The sequence below is a fragment of the Dryas octopetala genome, chromosome 9 (assembly GCF_963921425.1).
Source record: "Dryas octopetala chromosome 9, drDryOcto1.1, whole genome shotgun sequence".
Lineage (NCBI taxonomy): Eukaryota > Viridiplantae > Streptophyta > Magnoliopsida > Rosales > Rosaceae > Dryas > Dryas octopetala.
Window position 1 is genome coordinate 14,713,155 of NC_141374.1, and position 22,785 is coordinate 14,735,939.

At 35.9% G+C, this 22,785-nt stretch overlaps 4 protein-coding genes across 7 annotated transcripts; 1 reads left to right on the top strand and 3 right to left on the bottom strand.

Annotated features, from left to right (window-relative positions):
• The first annotated feature begins 747 nt into the window (after nucleotides 1–747).
• Nucleotides 748–6,746, top strand: LOC147274568 (oligomeric golgi complex subunit-like protein). Of its 2 annotated transcripts, XM_086257016.1 has the most exons (12): nucleotides 748–1,368; nucleotides 1,674–1,880; nucleotides 2,417–2,753; nucleotides 3,394–3,555; nucleotides 3,713–3,812; nucleotides 3,915–4,130; nucleotides 4,219–4,327; nucleotides 4,643–4,843; nucleotides 5,072–5,176; nucleotides 5,823–5,948; nucleotides 6,033–6,167; nucleotides 6,445–6,746. In XM_086257016.1, exons 1-12 carry the CDS (start codon nucleotides 913–915, stop codon nucleotides 6,556–6,558), a joined length of 2,268 nt encoding a protein of 755 aa, XP_086113142.1. In that variant the 5' UTR covers nucleotides 748–912; the 3' UTR covers nucleotides 6,559–6,746. The 2 variants fall into 2 exon arrangements, 1 of the variants encoding a protein (XP_086113142.1); XR_015124228.1 differs by lacking the exon at nucleotides 6,445–6,746 and having other exon boundaries at nucleotides 5,072–5,178; nucleotides 5,824–5,948.
• Nucleotides 6,747–7,190: 444 nt separating this feature from the next.
• On the bottom strand, nucleotides 7,191–8,233 carry LOC147274569 (putative calcium-binding protein CML19). The gene has a single exon (XM_086257663.1). It carries the CDS (start codon nucleotides 7,878–7,880, stop codon nucleotides 7,458–7,460), a length of 423 nt encoding a protein of 140 aa, XP_086113789.1. The 5' UTR covers nucleotides 7,881–8,233; the 3' UTR covers nucleotides 7,191–7,457.
• An 848-nt stretch (nucleotides 8,234–9,081) lies between these two features.
• Nucleotides 9,082–16,859, bottom strand: EMB2746 (RNA-metabolising metallo-beta-lactamase family protein). 2 transcript variants are annotated; one of them, XM_086227570.1, is made up of 17 exons: nucleotides 16,557–16,859; nucleotides 15,860–16,082; nucleotides 15,406–15,529; nucleotides 15,139–15,195; nucleotides 14,627–14,818; nucleotides 14,473–14,550; nucleotides 13,914–14,096; nucleotides 13,664–13,744; nucleotides 13,408–13,473; nucleotides 13,215–13,307; nucleotides 12,668–12,793; nucleotides 12,014–12,127; nucleotides 11,428–11,523; nucleotides 11,198–11,295; nucleotides 10,647–11,098; nucleotides 9,759–10,261; nucleotides 9,082–9,627 (listed from the first exon to the last, which is right to left on the bottom strand). In XM_086227570.1, exons 1-17 carry the CDS (start codon nucleotides 16,741–16,743, stop codon nucleotides 9,532–9,534), a joined length of 2,769 nt encoding a protein of 922 aa, XP_086083696.1. In that variant the 5' UTR covers nucleotides 16,744–16,859; the 3' UTR covers nucleotides 9,082–9,531. The 2 variants fall into 2 exon arrangements, with proteins under 2 accessions (XP_086083696.1, XP_086083697.1); XM_086227571.1 differs by lacking the exons at nucleotides 15,860–16,082; nucleotides 16,557–16,859 and having other exon boundaries at nucleotides 15,420–15,529.
• Nucleotides 16,860–17,706: 847 nt separating this feature from the next.
• Nucleotides 17,707–21,273, bottom strand: CPI1 (cyclopropyl isomerase). 2 transcript variants are annotated; one of them, XM_086256474.1, is made up of 8 exons: nucleotides 21,139–21,273; nucleotides 20,894–21,036; nucleotides 20,433–20,516; nucleotides 19,817–19,858; nucleotides 19,184–19,294; nucleotides 18,919–19,110; nucleotides 18,288–18,385; nucleotides 17,707–18,120 (listed from the first exon to the last, which is right to left on the bottom strand). In XM_086256474.1, exons 1-8 carry the CDS (start codon nucleotides 21,143–21,145, stop codon nucleotides 17,928–17,930), a joined length of 870 nt encoding a protein of 289 aa, XP_086112600.1. In that variant the 5' UTR covers nucleotides 21,146–21,273; the 3' UTR covers nucleotides 17,707–17,927. The 2 variants fall into 2 exon arrangements, with proteins under 2 accessions (XP_086112600.1, XP_086112601.1); XM_086256475.1 differs by lacking the exon at nucleotides 19,184–19,294.
• Between the last annotated feature and the right edge of the window lie 1,512 nt (nucleotides 21,274–22,785).

Below are 22,785 nucleotides of genomic sequence, written 5' to 3' on the forward strand. Positions count from 1 at the left end.
TAATTTATTAATTGTTTGAATTGGAGTTAGATTAATTTATTCTTAATGCCGTTGATTCTCATGGATTGATTTGGGTTGAGTCGTGTTTTGGGTCCTTGGGATACAAGCTAATAATTAATAATTAGGTCAGGATGAGTTGGGGTTTGGGTTCCAGATTAATTATTCAGGTTGAGTTTGGGTTGCAATTCCAACATATTTGAGTTGCACCTTTTTTCTAATTGAAAAAATAAAGGCTTAATTGTACAATTCACGCAAACCCAATATTAGACTTGCAATTAAAACAAAAGAAAAATGACTTGGAAATTATTTATATCTCTAAAGCTGTAAGTTCTATCTTTACTAACAAGATGGTACATTTGATTAGTCTTATTTAATGATTTGTTCATTGAAATGGTAATTTGCTTCCATCAAACATACACCATATTAACCAAAGAATCATTCAGCTACTTATACATCATAAATGTTCGATGCCCATTCTTCGTCGAAACTTGAAGCAACCAACTATTGGGCTAATAGTATTTCTCTTCACATTAGAGAGGTCTTACGGTCAAATCTCTATTTTCTATATGAATCCTCTCTATTTGCAAATCTGTGAGTCATGGATTATATTGGACCCACTAGGCCCAGCTTGTGTTAGTTGTAGTTTGGCCCAACCCACCAATTTTCTCCAAACACGATAAAAAGCCCATTCTATCCGCAGTGACCAGCCGTTAAAAAACCCGCTCCGGTACCCGTCTAGTCTTCAACTTCCAACATCCTCATTCACAAGTCATAATCTCTCTGAAGAACACACATAACCACCGATTCATTTCTGATTTCCCGACGTACTTTCTCGGCAACCAAACACATTGAAAACCAAAGGCAAAAACAAAGAAAAAAAGAGAGAATAGGTAAAATCCAAATCCAAGTCTAATGGCGGATCCAATCTCAGCACCACACAGATCCGCCACCGACTTCTTCTCCGACCCGCTCGACTCGCACCCGCTCTGGTTCAAGCCCGCGCTCTTCCTCTCCCCGGACTTCGACTCCGAGTCGTACATTTCGGACCTCCGAACCTTTGTCCCCTTCGACACGCTCCGATCCGAGCTCCAGTCCTACCTGGCCTCCCTCAACCACGAGCTCATCGACCTCATCAACCGTGACTACGCCGACTTCGTCAACCTCAGCACCAAGCTCGTCGACGTCGACTCGGCCGTCGTCCGCATGCGTGCTCCGCTTGTCGAGCTCAGAGAGAAGATCGAGCAGTTCAGAGGCTCCGTGGAGAGCTCCCTCGTGGCTTTGAAGAATGGCTTGAAGCAGAGATCAGAGGCCGCCTCGGCCAGAGAGGTCTTGGAGCTTCTGCTCGACACGTTTCACGTCGTCTCTAAGGTAATGCCTCTGAGTTTAGGCTTGGATTACAATTGATAAACTTGTCGCATAATACTTAATTGGAGGATTTTTCTTTTTTCTTGGAATTTGATGGCTTTCGAATTCTGAATTAAGTTTGAGTTTGTATAATGAAAGCCTCGTATTATTTGATTTTCGTTTTTGGATCTGAAATCTTCTGCTATGAACTTGTCTGTATTTCCGATTTGAGAGCTTCGAAGAAGAATAGAAGATGAACAAATTGGAAAACTAATCTCGATTAGCCACAACCTTGTGTTGATCTAGCTCGCATATTGCAATGAGTGCAGGTTGAAAAACTAATAAAGGAGCTGCCCAGTGTTCCAGCTGATTGGTCAAATGGAGACGTAAATTTGGCAGAGAAGAATTCTATTAGCAATGGTACTTCCTTACAACTTGTTGAGAATGGAACAAATCTCAGAGATACTCAAAGCATGCTTTTGGAGAGAATTGCCGGCGAGATGAATCGGCTGAAGTTCTACATTGCTCATGCACAGGTTGCTTTTACTCCCTCGCATTTAGTTTTTGTTAAATCTGACTTTGATATCTTTAGCCGTGGTTTCAGTTTAAACTTTAGCATAAATTCTATTCACACTCGTCTGCTCTATTTTTGACTGTCCTTTATAGTCATGGGTGATATGCACTACTGGTTATTGTGCTTTCAAGTTGTGCTGAACGATTAAAATTGAGATTGTTTCCTTTGAATGAGGCTTGGGGAAAGATGCTGAGGAATAAATTATACTCTGGGAATTGATTTTTGATGCTATAGTTTTACATATTTTTGTTTTGTTGAGACGTGCAAAATGGAGGGTCAACATTTGCTAGCTAATTTTGTCCAGCTGTTGAAAATTGGAAATTTTAAAAAAATTAAAAATTCTTTCCCTGGATCTTATATTCTTTCCCTTGGCCAGAATCCTGTTTATTTTTATTTGTCATAATATAAAACTTAATATTAACCTAGTGAACGTGGTAAACAGTCAGTGAGCTATTGGACATTTTGTGCTCATCTATTTTCTCTATTATGCCAGTACAGAACCTGCCTTTCATTGAAAACATGGAGAAGAGGATTCAGAGTGCTAGCCTATTATTAGATGCCAGCCTGGGACACTGTTTTGTAGATGGACTTGAACATCGAGATGCAAATGCAATTTACAATTGCTTACGTGCATATGCTGCCATCGATAATACTAGGAGTGCGGAAGAAATTTTTCGCACAACTATTGTGGTTCCATTGATTCAAAAAATTATCCCACATGGAAAGTCATGGGTTGCTACAAGGCCATCTGGAGATGAACTTGAGAATGATTATCAGCAGATCAAGCAATGTATTGATAAAGACTGCAAATTTTTATTGGAAATTTCTTTTGAAGGTATTGCCATCCACCTTAGGTATTTTGTATTTCACTCCCATCAACTTAAGATAGCTTTATAGTATGGTTGGATTTCTACAGAATAGTCAATCATTTGCAATTATTCTGGGCCTTAAGTTTTAGCATCGGTCATTCTTACAACCTCGTTATTTGATCTGATCTTCCCCTTTGTAGCTTTAGTGTCCCAAACTCCATTTCTTTTCCTTTTTTAGTCTTCATTTTACAAAAAAATATCATATTTTCTTCAATTTATGTATCTCATATTTTCTTTATTATTATCTGTGACTCATTTGTCTAGAATTCAGTGCTACTGCTTTGTAATTATTTTACAAAAATGTACCTATTTTCTTCACTTTTGCATCATACTTTTATTAACATTTATCTGTAACTCATTTGTCTAGCATCTTGTTGCTTCAACACCATTTTTTTTGTATATGTTTATCCAATGCTCATGATTCTCAAATGCACCCTAGTTTTGTAGATAAAACATGTGCGTCCATGTAGCATCATGGATAATCAGTCCATGATAACATAAAAAGGTCATGCTATAGTTAGTTATAATATTTGACATTGACTTGCATTCAGAGCGTAGTACCTTTTTCTTTTAAAGTCCCTTTCTTTATATGTTTTTTTTTTTCAGAAAATTCTGGTTTGCATGTGTTTGACTTCTTGGCAAATTCAATCCTCAAAGAGGTTCTCTCAGCAATCCAAAAGGGAAAACCTGGTGCTTTTTCTCCTGGAAGGCCAACAGAATTCTTGAAAAATTATAAATCAAGCCTAGAGTTCTTGGCTCATCTAGAAGGTATAGATTAGATATTTCCCCCATTAAAGTTCTAAAAATTGTGCATAGTTTATTCATCTTTGAATTGATACTTACTGACGGTCTGGGACTATGTTGTTGCCTGTATATAAGTGCACATTTTGCTCATTATAGTTATAACATTGTATTGTCATGCAAGGCCACTGCCCATCCAGATCAGCTGTTTCCAAATTTCGAGCTGAAGCTGTTTATATTGAGTTCATGAAGCAATGGAACCTTGGGGTTTATTTCTCTTTAAGGTACTGAGCAGAACTCTTGGTAGTTGCTGTTTTTATAGAATAAGTGAATTGAGGTTGTATGCTGTGGACTGCTCTTTTAAGTTATTACTAGAATTACCTCAGGTTTCAGGAAATTGCGGGGGCTCTAGATACTGTACTTGTGGTGACCAGTCTTGTCCCTGTTCATAATGTACATTCTGGTCAAGGAAATTCTCCAGATTTAACATTAAAACAAAGTGTTACTTTGTTAGAGTGCTTGGAATCCTGTTGGAGAGAAGATGTTGTTGTTCTTTCTTGTGCTGACAAGTTTCTTCGCTTATCTTTGCAGCTTCTTTCAAGGTCAGTTTGAATTGGTGTCCGGATACTGTGTTTTAGTCTGTTCCACTGTCTTATAACAACTGACTGCATATTTATTAATGTAACATAGATACTCGAATTGGTTGTCATCTGGACTGGCTGCTCGTAAGATGGGTAATACTGGCTCTAACCCTGGCTGCGAATGGGCTATTTCAACTGTTCCCGACGATTTTATTTATGTATGTTTCATGTCTTGGTTTTGCTATATTTCTTGTCTTTTCCTGTAATATATAATATGTCCATGATTTGCTCCATGGTTTTTAACATGTCTTCATTGCACTAAATCCATGCATAGCTGGTAGGGAAAAATAAGAGTAGAAGTCTTCTTGGACTTGCATAAACCTGTGGAAAGACTTCACACATGCTATAATGTAGCTGGCTCTCGTGAAATCTCCCCCATATACATCAGTCGATTTTATTCAACAAGAAAAAAAGGAAAAAAAGGGCATGTTCATTCTTAAACTGCAGACTGATACATGTTGTTGGCTTTGCAGATTATTCATGACATAAATTGTCTGTACAATGATGTTTCTGGTGACTTCCTTGAACATGTGCTCAAGCTTCTTTCTTCAAGTTCTACAGATGTCCTTAATCTTGTAAAACGGAGCATCTTACAAGGAGGAAAATCATTGAATGATTTAGTACCTCTAGTTATCAACACAATTGTAGAGGCACTAGTTGAGAAGTCCGTTGAGGTAATTTCGATTGATTTAGAATATTTTTGAGTTAATCATGTAGTGCAATAAGATGGATCCCATTGGGTTTATGCATACACTTTTGAAAATGTGAAATTATGTGATAGTAGTAATATTATGCTGTGGGTGATTGGGATCATGGAGTTATTAGATGCCTGTTACATATATCTTAGTGCTCTGTTCTGGGCCTCTAATTTATTTCTCAATTTATTATTTCCTGTCTAATAGGACTTGAGACAGCTAAAGGGAATAACTGCAACCTACAGGATGACCAATAAACCTCTTCCTGTCAGACATTCACCCTATGTGTCAGGAGTACTGCGTCCCCTGAAGGTATGCATCCCTCTTTCTGTATGGCTAAGTTGACATCCCGTTCCCAAACAAGCAAATTAGTTTCTCTTTTCTTTTCCTTCCCTGCTATCTGCAGTTGCTAGTTCTTAGCTGTAGCAGTATTATAGGGTATTGTGTGGCAAAACTGAGATTATTAGATATTCTTTTTTAGTTGAATTTTTGGATAGTCAGTATATTAATTAGTGTTCAGTTCTAGGATTCTCTATGCCAAAACCTACTGGAAAAGTTAGGAGTCAGAAACCCCTTATATTTAAGCATATAAGGTGGAGTACAAATTATTAGTATTTCCACTTTAGATCACAGGTTCTAATATTTTCTTATGTTAATTTTCCAAATTATTTATAAAAGACCCTAAAGGTACTCTCTGCAAAAAGAGAATAAAGCATGATTAAGTGGATCTCTGTGCTAATGTCTATTTTTAAATTTATGTATGATCAATCCTTAAAACTGTGAATAACATTTTTACCTTGTGCTAAATGACCTTAGTAAAATTGAAACAACATTATCTGTTGATGTTGATTCAATTTAACTCTTAATTTATAAAGTATGCAGCATGTTGTGGGCTTCACATTTGTAAAGTTGATTTCCAAATTATAAATTTCATACTGAACTACCAACCAACTTCCAGGTTTTTTTGGATGGAGAGCGAGCTAAAATGTATCTGACAAAGGATGCTAAGGACACACTGACTCTTAATACTGCAACTGAGATCACCAGTCGTTATTATGAGTTAGCTTCGGATCTCGTCAGTGTGGTTAGTGTCCAGATGCTGAGATACATAACCTTCTTGTATTCACCTGCCTTTGTTTACCTTTTAACCTCTAACTATCATAACCAGGCTAGGAAAACGGAGTCTTCGCTTCAGAGAATAAGGCAAGGTGCACAAAGACGAGGTGGAGCAAGTTCAGATGTCTCGGATCACAATGTGTCCGACACTGACAAGATTTGCATGCAATTGTTCCTTGACATTCAGGTAAGGAATGGTCTACATTGTCCTTATGATTTGTGTGTTGTGTGTATATATGTAGTAATGTTCTTTTGTTACACAGTTTGATATGATATGTTTTGATAAGCTAAAACTGTATTTGAATACAGTCTCACAACATAACATGCCGAACTCTCTTGCTAGAGAATATACTATATATAAATATTTTTTTTACTATATGCCGAGTTAGTAGATCTCTGAGTGATTGGCTAACAAATCATGGCCATGTACAAGTGAGATAAATATTGGGATATGTTTTTGTCAGGAGTATGGTCGTAACCTCGCAGCCCTTGGTGTTAATGCTGCCAATATTCCAACGTACCGTTCCTTGTGGCAATGTGTTGCTCCCACAGACAGGCAAAGTGTGATTAATTTCTAGAATTTTGAGCATATTTGGCCTTGACTTGAGCCGACTGTAGATTTACTTTTTTTTTTTTTTTGAACTTTTAAATCTAAAGAGTTTTGTTGTAAGTGGACTAGTTGTGAAAGTGAAATGCATTTTTATATGTTTTATTGTAACCGGTCATGAACATCGATTGCAGGTAATATACAGTATAATATTTTTGAGATTGTGTATAGCAGCCATGCATGCTTCAGAAGGTAAAAATCATATCTAAAAGGAAAATAACGATATAGATATGTATTTGGCACATCGATCTATATTACAATTTTTCTTTATAAAAAAGAAAACAAAAAACTTAATGCTTATGCGTACAATTATTTCTAGAAATTATAGTTTCGTCTTATCTTATTATCATCTTAAAGTTTATTGTTTTAATTTATCTCATGTAAGTTTCTCTTGTATTTTATATAACTTGAAACAATCAAGTTTGCCAATTTTACCATCAATTATACCTCTGTCACGTAGACGCTACCGTTGGCAATTTAAATGGTGTAATGGACGGACTTGACGGTCTCCAGTTTTGGGTTATATGAAACAAGAAGGAAACTTTAAAGAAGTAAAGTGAGATAATAAACAAAACTATAATTTCAAGGATAAATACGTGCAAATAAGCCAAAACTTAATTAAAGAGTTTATTTTGCAAGTACATTCAAATCAAACCATCGCTAAAATTTTAACCCCTTCTCCGAAATATAGGACATCATGGGTAGTAGGAAATTTTGACATATATACATACAAAAGGAAGAATCCTATTATTACAAATTCATTACTACAACTAATTAATTAAACCCCAGACAAAGAATGAACTAATCAAATGTATATACACTATACACAAGCACTACAAGTAATGCAAGATATTATATAATATCTGTGAATCACTTCATCATTATTCTGAATTCTTCAAAGCATATCACCCCATCCCCATTCAAATCAAACTGATTGATCATCACCTTGCAGTCTTCAATAGACTTGGACTCACCCAATCTGCTAAGCATTCTCTTCAAGCTCTTGGGTGTTATGAACCCACATCCCTCCACATCATATACCTCAAAAGCCTCCCTCAAACTCTTCATTTTATCTTCATCTTCCCCACCTTCCATTAAACCCACAAAGTCCTCCAAACCCAGCAAGCCATCGCCATCCGAGTCCAACAGCTTCACCGCAATCTCTGCCTCGTTCTCCAGAAAATCTCCACCCATCAACCCCAGTCGGCGCCTTAGCTCTGAGGGCGAAATCTTGCCATCTCCATCTTCATCAAAGTAGCGGAAAACACGCTCATATTCTATGTCACTCCTCATTTACAAAACAAATATAACTCAAAGTACTACAAGGTCTTAGAAATATCGAGGGTCTCAAAATACAGAAATGTAGTAAAAGAAAATATTGGAAAGATACTGTATCAAATCCCAATTTACTTGTTAAGAGAAATGTCGAAAACTTGGAGGGTAATTATGGGAATTTCAGACTTAATTATGTGTATGTATAGGCAGTACTGCAGAATGATATATTATACTTGAAACTAAGAAAAAACCCAGTTGAATTGGATTGCACTGAAACAATATTAGCACAACCATGCAGCCTTATATATAGACTTGGAGGGACGTCGTGTGGTGATTGAGGTTTTGGAACCGACTATCATGCATCCCATGTTCTATGATGCTGGGAAGAAGTTGCTGTGAGTTTTCCAAGTACATATGTATGCCATTGAAAACTGAAGAATTCAAAAAAGGGAGGAAAAATTTAAAAAGAGAGAGAAGAACAAGTAATGGGAATAGCGTGGCTCACAGGTCATACGTTTTTTGCTGTCAACTGTCATGAGGAGAATAGTGAAAAGGAACAGACCAGGAAGCAGAAAAATGGAGCAAGTTGTTCAACGGTCTAGAAGTCTAGACTACGTACTCAGCATTAATCGTGTTTTAACGGTCAACTTCTTCCTTCTCAGATTAATTAATGTGTATTAATGTTTCACAAGACTACTTTTCTTGGCTGGAATTTCATATAATCCTACGTTGCACACACGCCTATATTACATGTGCGAGTGGGATTGATTGCTTTTTTTTTTTTTTCTTTTAAATTTATAAAACTTTTAAAATCAAAGGCTTCATGAACAAACGTCCACGTAATATGGTATAAAAATTCAAGTTGATTGTGCCGACTAATTACATTAATTGATTGGAATGCATCCACATTATGTATGATCAACGGTCCACAGTCGTCTATGCAGCCAACTGCTTTTAGCGATGATGTTAAGTTGACTAAATTTGTTTGGCAAATGAATTCAAATTTAAACAAAAAAATAAAACTGCCACGGCAATTAAAATTTAATGAATATGTATTTGCATTTTTGTATGGCTTATGCAAAGATAGCAAGATGACAATTTGAAGTTTACACCAAGGGTCCAAGAATCATGATGAACGTTCATTTTTCTTTTTAAGCAATATTGAAAAATATTGAGCAAGCTCAAAATTCTAATTTAATCAGTCATCTCAGCTACCCACTTGAAACCAACAAAATTTTGTGCTCCAGCTTTGATCGTCAATCCCTAGTGTCAATACGGCACGTCCAATTCATAATTAGAACGAACCTTTTCCTACTTTCACAGTTTCACTATTCTTAAATAAGAATAAAAATATTGGGAAAAAATGTTACACAAATTATGAAAACAAAGATTTCCCCCCATTATAAAAATACCACTCTACCCCTTGCTTATCTCTCTGATTGACTGATATACATCGAGGCTATATGGGTACCGTACAAAGATAACCCAATTCTAGTTTTCTCATTCCTTTGATCTGACAACCATCCACACCTTGAGTCTATGATGAATTGGTCAAAGTTGCTGATGAATTACCATTTGGTTGTTGCTCGAGCTTTATCAGAGTAAATATTGTCACTGGGGCCTCTTTCAATAGTTCATGGCACTTTTATCTCCTCTTCCAAATTTCCAGTCATTTTGTTGCCATTGCCTCAGAATCAGATAAAGCTCCATCCATTTCCTCAAAATATGGCCAACTCTTTCGGCTTCTTTTTCCACTCTTGCTTTCCTGTTCACAAATAACACTTCTTTGATTAGAGTAATGGTAAACCAAAACAAACAATCACAAAGGGACAAAGCTATGCAATGCCCGGGTCAGGGTCAGGGTCAGGGTCAGGGTCAGGGTGGAGGTAGACAAACCTCATATTTCTGAACCAGGGATGCCCACAGAGATTTGCATTGTCCCGGGCTTCGATCGATCCCATCCGCCAATAAGTTTCTAGATATCTCTTCCCAGAGGGCCATTCTCCCCTTCACAACTTGAAATCTGCTACGCAGTTTCCCACGCATTGTAATAAGCTTCTTGACCTCCTCGGGCTTCCATCTATTGCGTTTCATGGGCTTTGAAGGATTTGGTACTGCACTGCTATCAGGACCATCTTTCTCTTCCTGTTGCAGAACCAAACCATTTTTATCTTCTACTTTATTGTCAACAGATGATAACCTGGAGACTGAATTCCAGAAATCATCTGCCTCTGAATCAGAAGAAAGCTCTTCTGACTTGGAATTTGTAGTATAATCTTCCAAAGGTAGTAGTCCTTTGATTTCTGGTTCCTCTGAATCAGAAGAAAGCTCTTCTGACTTGGAATTTGAAGTAGTGGAATCTTCCACAGGTGAAAGTCCTTTGACTTCAATTTTATCATCTGCAAGTATGGAATATGATGAGATAAAAAATAAAACACACTTGACATCAATGCTAGAGATCACAAGTTCAGGAATGAAAATATTCAAATATATCAGATAGGTGATAGTGACAAAATCTTATGCACCCAATCAACAGCACTATGAGTGCTGGAGAGGAAAAGGTCTAACTTTCATAATCCATGGAAAATAGAGATCAAATTCATTTCAATATATGATATCCCTAGTTATCACTAAGAGATACATTCTATGACCCAGTGTCTACTCATCACAAAATGCATGCATATACAAAGATACAAGACATGTTTATATTAGGTGTCTGTTCAGACATGCACACACATGCATGTGCACAAAGAGAGAAAAAGAGAGAGAGAGAGAGTAAAGGACCTTTCAAATCTTGTGGTGAAGTGCTCTGGAAACGTACATTGTCCTTGCCTTCATCTGCTTGTCTCCTAGTTGACTGACTCCTATTTGGATGTCCATCAAATACTTGTCCCAATGCTGACTTCTCAAAACCGACATGGGACTTTCCAGATAGTTTTGCACTGACCTCGTCAGAAAGAACTGCTGCGGGGTTCTCCATGGCAATGGCAATGACTTCTGGCCTTTTACCACTGTACTTTCTTACCAATTTCCTCAATACCTCAGACACTATTCTTTCCATGTGAGCTAGAGGACAATTTACTGGGCAGCTTGACAGTGCAGCATGGGCAGCCTTATAGAGTGCATCAAAAAGCTTTCCTTTGTCAAGCCATAAACATCGGGTAGTGATTTTTATCTTCCCTTTTATGCTATTTTCAGTCACACCATTTACACTTTGAGGGCGTAAAATTTCCATGCTTGAAAGAAAAAAAAAAAAAAAAAACCATCAGGATACTATTATATAGATATTGACATATTCAGAATATATGTGTCACTGAAGAATATATGAGATCCACCTGACCACTATTATGCCATCCAAGGCAATTTTTAGTCTCTCATCAACACAAAGTTCGCTTGATGTACCAAATGCTTTATCGCCATCACTATACTTCAGCTGTAATATAAGAGTGAACTATTAGAAAGCGCTCTAACTTCTCATAATAGATAAATCCATATTTTGTCGACCTAATGGAACACAATTTGATTGCAAGGACGTTTTAGGTAAAACTTTTTAAGGATCACCAACCTGCAAATTCTCTCTTCCAAGCAAGGTGAAACCATTCGAAAGTACTCTTCTGTTTCTTAAATGAGAAACCCCAAGCATTTCCCCATTCTTTATAACCTGTTGCATAAAATTTTAAATTTTTATTTAATTACCATGAATCCTTTCAGATTATGACAACAGAGCAAAATCCTAACCACTATCATGCATACTACATATCATTCGACCATGTCACACACCAAGGCAACATAATTTCATTGTTGTTTGGTATAAGGAGACAAAATATAATTTCAAATACCACAACTTCAACATTTAAGCCTGCAGTATGAAAAACTGGAAATAACAATGCCCACTTAATGAATACGCAAATAAATTACATTTGGGCAATACTTGAAATGCAGATGGATCATATTAAAGACAAATAAGGAAAACGGAAAAATAATAGAAGACTGCATCATAAAGATATTGGATTATAAAGTCGATAGCAATAGCTATGCTGAACGAACCATATTCACTTTCATCAAACATAACTGAACTGTTTTATCAGACATAAACAATCATATCTCATCCTGAACATCAAAATATTATAACAAGGAACACACTGACTCACAGTGGAGTGTCGGATGCCAGTTGATCTCCCAAGCAATTCATGCTCTTTGAGAAACAAGAGTTCTCCATGTATGGGCAGAAAATGTTGTGGCTTCACAATTTTAAGAACTTCCTCCTATAAAATAAAATTTTAGGTTAGATTTAAAATATATAAGATGGCAACCATATGAAAATTGCAAGAGAAAAAACACATCAAGTTAGAATTAATCAGATGAATCACATACAAAGTACGTCTTCTATGAGAGTCAATTTATTAAAAAGTGACATCAAAGGGGCATTTCCCCATGTATTAGGCCCCCATGTTCATTACAAGCCAAATACTGAAGGATCGCTGGATCCCACACATGAGATATGTGCAGTTCACCAGCTGCCTTATCTAGATAATAAACATTATGGCATACAACTTAGTCCTTGAAAAAAGAAAATAAGAAAGACGGTAAAAACAGAAGGACAACCATGTCCACATTCTTCGAAAAGCAAGGGAGCCTCAGATTCCTCACAAATGATACAATAATATTTTTTTTCTTAATAAGAAGATGCAATAACGTCACTACTATCAAGTTTATTATCACCCTTGAGAAGATAAGAACATAATCAAATCTTATAATAAATTAAGAAGTTTTAATATTAATATCTTGAGATGCAACAAACTTACCAATTCTCCACGATACCCATGACCAGAAGTGTGCAACCCCTCATTCTTACCAATCACTATGGTTGACCCAATCTCTGATATGCGGTTTAACATTTTCATTACCCGAGATTCATTACCAGGAATTACCTAAAAGGTAAACAAGGTCAAACTGGCTAAACAGATAATAAATCTCAGCAGATAGCAACAAATTTTATCAAAGTAGACAATCTCAGAATTCTGAAAACTACAAGAAACAATTGGAAAGACTTGCAAAGGATTTAGCTGATGTTCAGTGTGAAACTTCCAATCTTGGAAATTTCATCTTTTTCTATGGACCCATGTTGACATTAAATGGAGGCGAGTTTGAAGTTCAACATTGCTTCTTTCATTATTTTTTTAATGGTTTAAGAGTGTATAGAAACAATAACTCAATAAACAGAAGAAGATGAGGACGTATACATTTTTATTCATATAAGCAAATCCAGTTATGCTATAAAGTCATAATTGTAAGTGTAACTTATATGAAAACTCAACTGGAAATCCATGCTTATAAATCAAGTTTTATTACCTTAGCTGAATACAAAATTATATCTTCTTTGGTCAGTTTGACGGAATGACTACTTCCATATGATGCAAGATTTAGCGCAGCACGTGGTTCTGCCTGACACAATAGCATACAGTCATTTGCCAGCAAAAGGTCCAGTAAAAGCTTTCACTTTATAGAACTAGGCAGTCACTGGAGGCCATATAGACAAACTTACTTGAGAGCCGGTTGTGACGATTAGCAAATCCTTTGGAGCATAGGAATCAATATCTTCCACTTTCACCTAATTTGAAGTAAAATAACATGAAACTTCTGATTAGATCTCCTACAAAAGGGAGGAGCAATATGAACTGATGCCATTACTAACTTAGAAATCTAATCTTGCAGAGGAGGAAATTTGATGGCTTGCGACATGATAGAGTAATAGAAGATTGTGGCTCCAAATAGAGCTTACTGGCGAGAAGGATTATTACCAGGGTTGATGGATCAATTGGTGCCTTCCCATCCCTCCAAGCTGCATCAAGATATGTCCTCAAGGACATACCAACAAATACCTAACAAATCACAATATAACACTTACTCAGACACATATTTTGTTTACATAATATTAAGGTGCAAGTATTTTAAGAAAAGAAGTACATTACAGTATGTTGTTTTTTTTGGCCAAGGTACATTACATTATGTTAAATCAGCTAAATCAGCAGTTAAATCAGAAGAACTTACCAACTTTCTACCAGTTAAATCAGCAGCAGCTTTCACACTTCCAAGTCGGTGAATGTTTGAAGCAAACTGTGTAGTAATAACCCTCCCTTTAGCAGCTGAAATATGCCTCAATAATGCCTCTGCCACAAGAGATTCGCTTGTTGTCCTTCCAGGTGAGAGTACATTTGTAGAGTCACTCATCATCTGAAAAATAATGTGCATTAATTGATAACTCTTTTTCTCTCCACCATGAAAAGTAGTTTTGAATTTTTTTATTGGAAATATGGAGTTCATCCACTGACATCCCTAGTTTACACAATCATTCTTAATGGTTCAGTGTACATATACAAGTCATGCACCAAATCCATAATGGTGAGCGAAAGATACTTTATCCTCAGGATATATAAAATATGCCTTAGCCAAGGTTACTAACAATAAGACTTTCATATTCTTGATTTTAACAGCACAAACCATTGAAACCCTATTTTGTCTTCGAGTCAAATCCCTATCTCACAGCCAAGTAGATCCCAAAATATAAGAAATTATAAAAAATATATGATTCCTATATTCAGTGGCTTACCAATGTTACTCCTTCTTTTGAAAGTTCTTCCAAAGCTTCACGATCAAAACCTTTACCATCCAATGGTGATTCATCAATCTGTTTAACATAAGTTTTTGTTCAGCTTGAGAATATAAATAAAAAGTGAACATACTGTATAGGTAAGAAATGTTACCTTCCAGTCCCCAGTATGAAGAATTGTACCATCAGCACAGCGGAGAACTAACCCACAACAGTCAGGAATAGAATGTGTCACCCGGACAGGCTCAACTTCAAATGGTCCAGCCATAAATTTCTTCTTTGTTCTAAACATCTTAAGTCTAGATGGAACAAAAATCCCATTTTCCTTCAAGCGTTTTTTAATAAGCTGTTAAAAAGAACAACATCAACTGTTTTGAACATGATGGTTGCAACAAAGTTTTAAAGAATCCAGGAATTTAAGAGGACAGGCATCTTCATCACAAAAAAAAAAAACTTGTATAGATCAACAGTATGAGGTATAGAAACCCCCAAAAGTGGATGGAAGAATAAAGACAGTGTTAAGAGCTCCAAAGCAAGAATTAACATTCTATGGGAGGTCAACATTAACAAACAAGTATATTCATAATTAAATATTGCGAATAACATTTTTGGTTGACATAGGAAGCTCCTAAAAAACCACACAAATTAAAGTCACACTACAAGTACCTCCATAGTAAAGGATGATGCAAATATTGGTGTACGGGAATCCAAAGCTGGGATCACCTGTTTAGAGAAAAAAGATATATCAGCTAAAAACAATGAAACCAAAATAATAAAACTTCCTGGAGAATTTTTATTTCAACTAAAATATGAACAGGAAAGAAGTGCAATTAATGTTATTTTAAGAGCATTGAAAAGACAGGAACTTTATATAACTAAAAGGTTTGTTACTGAGTCAAGATGGCATTTACAGGAATCAGAAGGAAACTTTACCCACGGCAACGCACCAATGTGATCTTCATGGCCATGTGTAATAACAATTGCTTCAATTTTGTGGCTCCATCTTTTGATAAATGTGGTATCAGGTATAATCTTTTGGACTCCAAGCTCATCATAGCTGAAAATATATATAACATATGATCTGGGATCAATGCATAAGCAGAAGAAAAGAAAAGCCAAGCAGAAATTCGGAGAAGCAAATACAAGTTAAGATCCATTTTGCATGTAAAAAATTCTTTTTTATCAGTTCCAAGAGTATGGCGCATATTTATCCACCCATTTATACTGGTATGACAAAATTTGTCAATTCACCTAAAATAAATGAAATTTATAACAGTAAATCTGTGGAAGGGAAGAAACCTCCTACCGTAAAAAAGTACATCTAAATATCATCAAGATACAATCTTTCAGGGGTATAAACAATAGCAAACTAGTCTAAGAAACATACTCTGGGAACATTACACCGGCATCAATCAGAATATAGCGATCATAATTCCCAACCAGCATGCAGTTCATCCCAATTTCTCCCAGGCCACCAATCGGCAAAATACGGAGTGGTGGGCCATCCCTCCCTTCATAAAACTTTTCCATCTTTCGCTGAACAGAGTCTTCCATACTTTTTCGAGGTCCTTCCATTCTTCCTGATCTTTTTACATTAGACCCACGTGTTCCTATATGAAGCAAAACGCAATAAAACAACCACCATATTATCCCAAAAGTTTCAACCTTAGTAGATGTCATTTTAATAAATATACAAGGATAGAATGATGGTAAGGTGGAGCCACTACAATATCCAGCATGTAAGTATAAACATAACTGTCCCTTTGATTGCTTATCGCAACAGTCTACAAAATTGAACATATTCATAATCTTTAAGCACTAGAGAGCAAAAACTAAGCATATTTCAAACTCAAATTGGCTCTATTTGTCTACTTCGATGATTTAGTAAGAGTAAAATAAATCATATCTTTACAGAACTTATATTATCAACACTTTAGCACCCAGAACTTATAATACTTCCCATTTTCATTTTGTTTCACTTTCGGACCAACCAAAAGCATATCCAAACCCGTCAGATAGAATAACAAAAAAAAAATAAGAATTTAAATGCGTAAAAATACGACGTTGTTTAAACTTAAAAATACCTGTAGCAGTAGAAGAGCCAACAGAGCACGAAACGGAGCGGTTTGTGGGTTTGGGCCGCCACAAGAGGCTGTACGGACAAGGCGAGAGAGCTCCAAAAGCGGCCATTTGTTCTGACACGCTCGGTCTGAACGGAGCTGAGTGCATAGAATGGCAGAGAGATAAACCCCCCAAAACCCCTGATTGCATGAGTTTGGAGGTTTCGGAGAGTCGAAACGGCGAAACGAAACCCCGGAAATCTCCAGTGGAGCGAGAGAGAGAGAGAGAGAGAGTGCAGAGTGAGTTCTGCAGTGGAGGGAGTTTTAGAGGAGGATTTTTGTAAGCTTCAGAAATATCTTTCTTATCATTTTTGGAAGAAGACAATGCAAGTGAAGTGATAAACCACTCGCACGTGCGGACCACTCTGCTTTGCTTAAAACATTTCCCTACTACCCACACCCACACACACACTCTTACTTGTATAGAATAATAGTAAGCATTTTCACACCCACACACGCTCTTACTTGTATAGAATAGTAAGCATTTTTAGTTGTATACGTACGACTATACGCTATACCTAAAAAGTTGTACACGCTACCAAGTGACATGTGGATGTTTTTCAATCTTTAAATATTGACAGAGTCACTTCTCCACGATCAAATGTGTTTATATATCATGACTTGCGGATGCTTTTCAATCCGTAAATATTGACGGGTTCACATTACTACGGTGAAATGTGTTTATGTATCATGCAAACACCATACCAAAGAAGAACTCATGAATATTGATCACAAAACAAAGCCTTGTTAACTTTCATCTTGTTATGAAAATGGCTCATTAGCTTTAAATCAAGTGGCACAGAATGAGTGGAAAGTTCACAACAATAAAAATCCTAAGTTCAAACCTCTCTGTTAAAAGAAAGAAAAACTACACTACAACAATGGAAAAGATTAATTGAAAATCCAAATTTTCCTATAATCCGAAAAACACTTTTAAATATTTTCTGTCAAAACCTTGTAAAAAGCATTTTTGATTATTTCAAGCAGTGCCCAAGGGAGAGGGGGAGGAGCTTAAGCAAAGCAGCAGCAGCACTCAGAACATGGCCCCATCAAGTAGTGTGCCCAAGCCAGTAAAAATTATCCTTGGTAACAATTATGAAGGTAGAGCGACACATGTACCAAATCAAAAGATTTATTGAATGTATAACCGTGTGTAATGCAATTCTATGACCTGAAGATGGAAATTACAGCAATCATCCCATATGGTACAATAACCATTACAGCAACTACAAGAAATCTGACTGTCTGACTGTTGGAACAACTACAAGAAATCTAGGAGCTTGGTATCTTCCTTGGATGGGACTAAATCCAGGTCTCTGTTTGCACAAGCAATTGTCAAGCTTCATTGGCATGTCCGGGGAACCATGGCAGTCCTGGTTGAAGACACTGTTTTGTTTCTGGAATTGGAACAATAGGTCCCAGAAAGATGCGCCACAGATCTAGTATTATCGTAACCAGCATTGCAGCACCCAGAGCATCAATAGCTATCCTAGGCAAGTCCCATGGATCACCAGGTTTCTCATCAATCCTGTGTATATGGATGAACCACCATCAATTACATGGGTATAATATTGAGTAAAGCAAGAAAAGAAATTATTTGAATTGGTAAATTTTATAGCATGAACAAATACTTGAGCATTCCAAGTGATCTCATATGCTTCTAATTACTAAGTTAAAAAGCTGTCCAGTTCTTACCTGAGAAACATGGGAAAGCTAACAAGGAAGTAGATCGCATAAAACAAGCACCCAACTTTATACATTGACGCCCGGTCCACAAATTCATAGTAAGGGAACTGCACAGGTTCAAAGCAAAACATCATTGTAACAGCATCTATTCCCATAGCTGTGGGCCAGTTTAAACCTTGTTAAACATTAATTAATGCTTAAACTGGAAGCATTTCCAGGGAACAGTATTTACAGATTATTTATGAGCTCCATTATACTGCAGGAGTGTTACCTAATAAAAGAAAATTTATGTTACAAAGCTGTCCCTTTAAACCAGTAAAACATAAACAAAGACTGATTCACTGGCTCACTCCACCCATAATTGTAATGGTTAGGGTTTACTACTGTATAAAACCGCTTGCTAAAGCTGACTGGAGTATCATCGCGAGTTGATTGGGCTTCTTGATAATAGTGGGAAAGGCCATAGACCAAATAGAATTGCAAAGGATAATCAAGACTAGAGGAACATGAAGCCACAGAAATATGAACTTCAGCATTCTACCTTATCTAGAACCTAATGTACTGATAGGCCACGACTGAAAAATTAGTAAAAATTTATGAGTAGTTAGATAACAGATATTGTAAATGTGTTATTGCTTACGTTAGCAATAGCTACAGTCTCCAGGTATGCTATGAAATAAGAAAGAGCCAGAATCCATGCAGCCTCAGTAACCCATTGAACTTGTTGTGGCAAGTCAGCAGTAAAATGGCGTAGTCTGCGAAGCGTCATGTTTGATGCGACATGATAAAATAGGAAGCAAACATGTGTGAGAAGGAAGGTAGTGTGAGGTACCTGCATAGAAACAAAAAGTTATCAGCAAAGGATAAGTAGTCTACTACAGAGTGTTTCTAATTTTCTAACTTACATTGTTCATTCTCCATGATGGGAAAGTATACGAAGCTCCCAAAACTGTGAAGAAATAGTGGGTCCAAAAGTAATTCCCAACATAGCTAAAAATTATTATCCATAGACTGGCCTGTTTCAAAAATTAAATTATGGTTCAGGCCAAGCATAAACTTATAAAAAACGATGAGAAAGTAATATTAAATAAAGTTCTAGTGTTCTTATATAAAAAAGAGTAAAAAAAAAAAAAAAGGTGCTTGTGGATGGACTAGCGCAGTAAGGAGGTGAAGAGATAAGAGAACCCTTCAAATGACAAGAATAACTCTCATTAAAACTACATTTTAAGCCAAAGAAAAATCATTTTCATTACATGTTCTGCAACTTCATAAAAAAAATTATAAGTGCTTTAGCCAAGATAATCAATATCTTAATAAGCATATTAAAAGCAATACAAAGTACCAAAAGACAGAAATATGCACATAATTTAAGATAAATGATAGGTCCAGCATAACTGACCCTAAAAGGTATATATTTTCATTGGTACAACCAAATCACTAATAAGCAAGATGCCGATAACCCAAGTATAAGTTTCATTGTTTGACAGCCCTGTCCTAATTATGACATATAAAGAATTATACCCCAGGAAAACACTTGCCTTGACCCAATAACGATCCTTCCAAGCCAAGCTCCTATCTGCCTGCAAAGATATTCACAATAGAAAATTAAACAAACAAAAATAAAAGGATGAGAACATGAATAAAATTTTGAGTAATGTAACTAAAACTTTCCATTCTATTGGACTTTCCAATTGCTAAACCATATAACAGTTTCATCAGTGAATATTTACTTTCTCAAATATTTCTTTTTATCTCTAGATAGATATTTGGTTTAGAGTACCACTTTTTCAGAAGAGTAATGAAGTTTTATGGACAATGACAACGAAATTTTATGAGTATTTGCGAAAAGAAAAGTAATAGTAGTGGAATTGTTAATTTAAAATTCATTTGATTTTTGGGAAATGAAAATTTTAAATGTTATTTTGAATACCCCATTATAAAACAATGATTTTATTTGCAGATGCCAGTTTTAAGCAAAAGCTGATTAGATTGAATTTATTTATCTGAAACAGTGAAATTACACCAACATACAGCACAAGGGTGTTAAAATTCACATCAGTATACAGCCCAACAATTAGCACACACATTAGTACATGCATACATACATACATTAAAAGAAATTTAAACTGAAATTAGTGAATTTCAAGTATTTACCTTCCCGACGAATAGCATTGGTATCAAAAAAGAAGGAACTGCTGAAACCAATCCAATTAGCAAATACTCCAACTCCGTAAAGCTCTGCCAATTTTGATAACGATACTTCATTATGTAAGTTTTACTGTTTTACTATGTATCTCTCTCTCTCTCTCTCTCTCTCTCTCTCTCTCTCTCTCTCTCTCTCTCTCTCTCTCTCTCTCTCTCTCTCTCTCTCTCTCTCTCAAACTCACAGATACAGAGCAAATTTCATGGTCGATACATGGCCATGCATAACAAAATCGGATTAAGAAGAAACAATATAGCAAAACTTCACCGAAATCAATTTTTCAACTTTTTTTTTTTTACTTAGGACTGTAAAATGTATTTCATCCAAAAAGGATTTCCTTCATTTCTACTTTTTCTCATTCATTTTCTTCATTTTTTTCTCAGTAACCAAACGGAGGGTAACGAAAGCAAACCTCGTAGAGCTTGAACGGTACGACAATTCCCAAGCTGAGAGTGAGCCAGAAAGGAGTGTAGAGAAGGAAGAAAAGCTCTCCCCATCTCTTGCTTGGATTGGGAGCGAGCCATAAACTCGGACAAGGACAATCCGACTCTGTACCTGCGCGTTTCCAAACACGGTTTACCGAAAACCCGATTAGGATCCGGATAGTGTTTCAAACCCCATATAAACCATTTGAATTCGAAGGAGTAGTGGATTTACCGCCCATTTTGGTATTCGGATCTTAAATGCGGTGGCTTTTCGGATCGCCCGCCTTTCAGTCTTTTCAACTCTCAGTCTCAGTGAGAGTGAGCTCCTTCGTGATTAAGCCTAAAGAAGGATGTTCTACTGTTCTAGTGTTCTAGTGTTCTGTACTTGACTGACAGTGATGAAGATTAGGCGGCCGGTTTTTGAAAATGGGTCTGTTTAGTTAGTTATTTACTCACCTACCACTACTAGTAGCCTAGAAGATAATGATCCATTATTAACATTTTTTTTTTTTTTGGGTTAACTTGCACACGTTTGATAGTTAATAATGTTAGAAATCTCCGATGATGATGTGGCACTTATGTATCAATATTTTACTTGTCGTAAATAATAAATAATAAGTATGAGATGTGGCAATACATATAAGAAAGAATAATGGTATACTTACCACATTCTTATACCACATTTTTATACCATCTGACGTGTCATTACTTTATTGGACAATGTTTTTCTTTTTCTTTTTGGGTTTTTATTTTTATTTTTATTTTTTAGTATCCAATGTATGAATGCCATATAAGTTGCCACATAAGGTGGTATGAAATTATGGTATAAAAATGTGGTATATGTAGCACTACTGTATAAGAAATTATTACACCGAACGTTTTCTCCCCTTAATCCAAGAATAGTGACATGGACTAATTTATGCAATTCAAAAAACTTACTCCTTCTTGATAAATGATAATTGAGACGAGATTCATCATTTTTAAACTATGAAACGCTCGATTTCCATTTTGAACACCTATGTGTAACCAACCCATTATTAAGGATATGACATAAAGAAATCTTATAAAAGGAGCTCCATATAAGATAATTTATAAAATATTGTAGTGTTATTTGGGATCCAAATAAAGTGGCAATGTTTTATAAATTCACATCTTTTTGTCCACTTTTGGGATGTAACTTGGTTGGGTTGAAAGATCAACGCAAGTTTAACCCATGTTTTATTTTGTTGGTTTGGGCTCAAGTTCAAGTTTAGGTGGGTTGCAAATAAGTGAACCCACCATAACTCAACCTCAATTTGGGTTCGGCTCAGGTTGGGTTCGGGTTGCTCAATTTCTCTGGGTTATACTCAACCCGCAAAATCAAAGAACGAGTTGGTTTCAACTTGTGAAAACAAAAAAAACAAATCTTGATAAAAATATAAAACAATTATCTCAATTAATCAATCACCATAGTTCAAAACTTTAAATATCAATTAGATTCAAATAATAAAAAATATATTCAAAGCTTCAACATGAAGAGAAAATAATAATAACAACATCACAATCATATTGCTATCAAACATCATAGTTTAAGTTTTATTCTACACAAAAATATATAAGATAAAATACATATTTCGAACTTCTTTTAAATTTATAGTTCATCTTCAATAATAATATATAAACTAAATATTATATTATAATTTAAACTAAAATGTAATTTAATATATAGATTATAGCATAATACTAATACAAATTAGATTCGAAATTTGGGCTTGGATTCAAGTTGGGTTTGGGCCGGCAAACATAACTTTTATCCAAGCCTAACCCAAAAATTTCGGGTTGAGGTCGAATTCAAGTTCTGGTGAGTTTTGACTTCTCAAACCTTCACATGGGTTCAAAC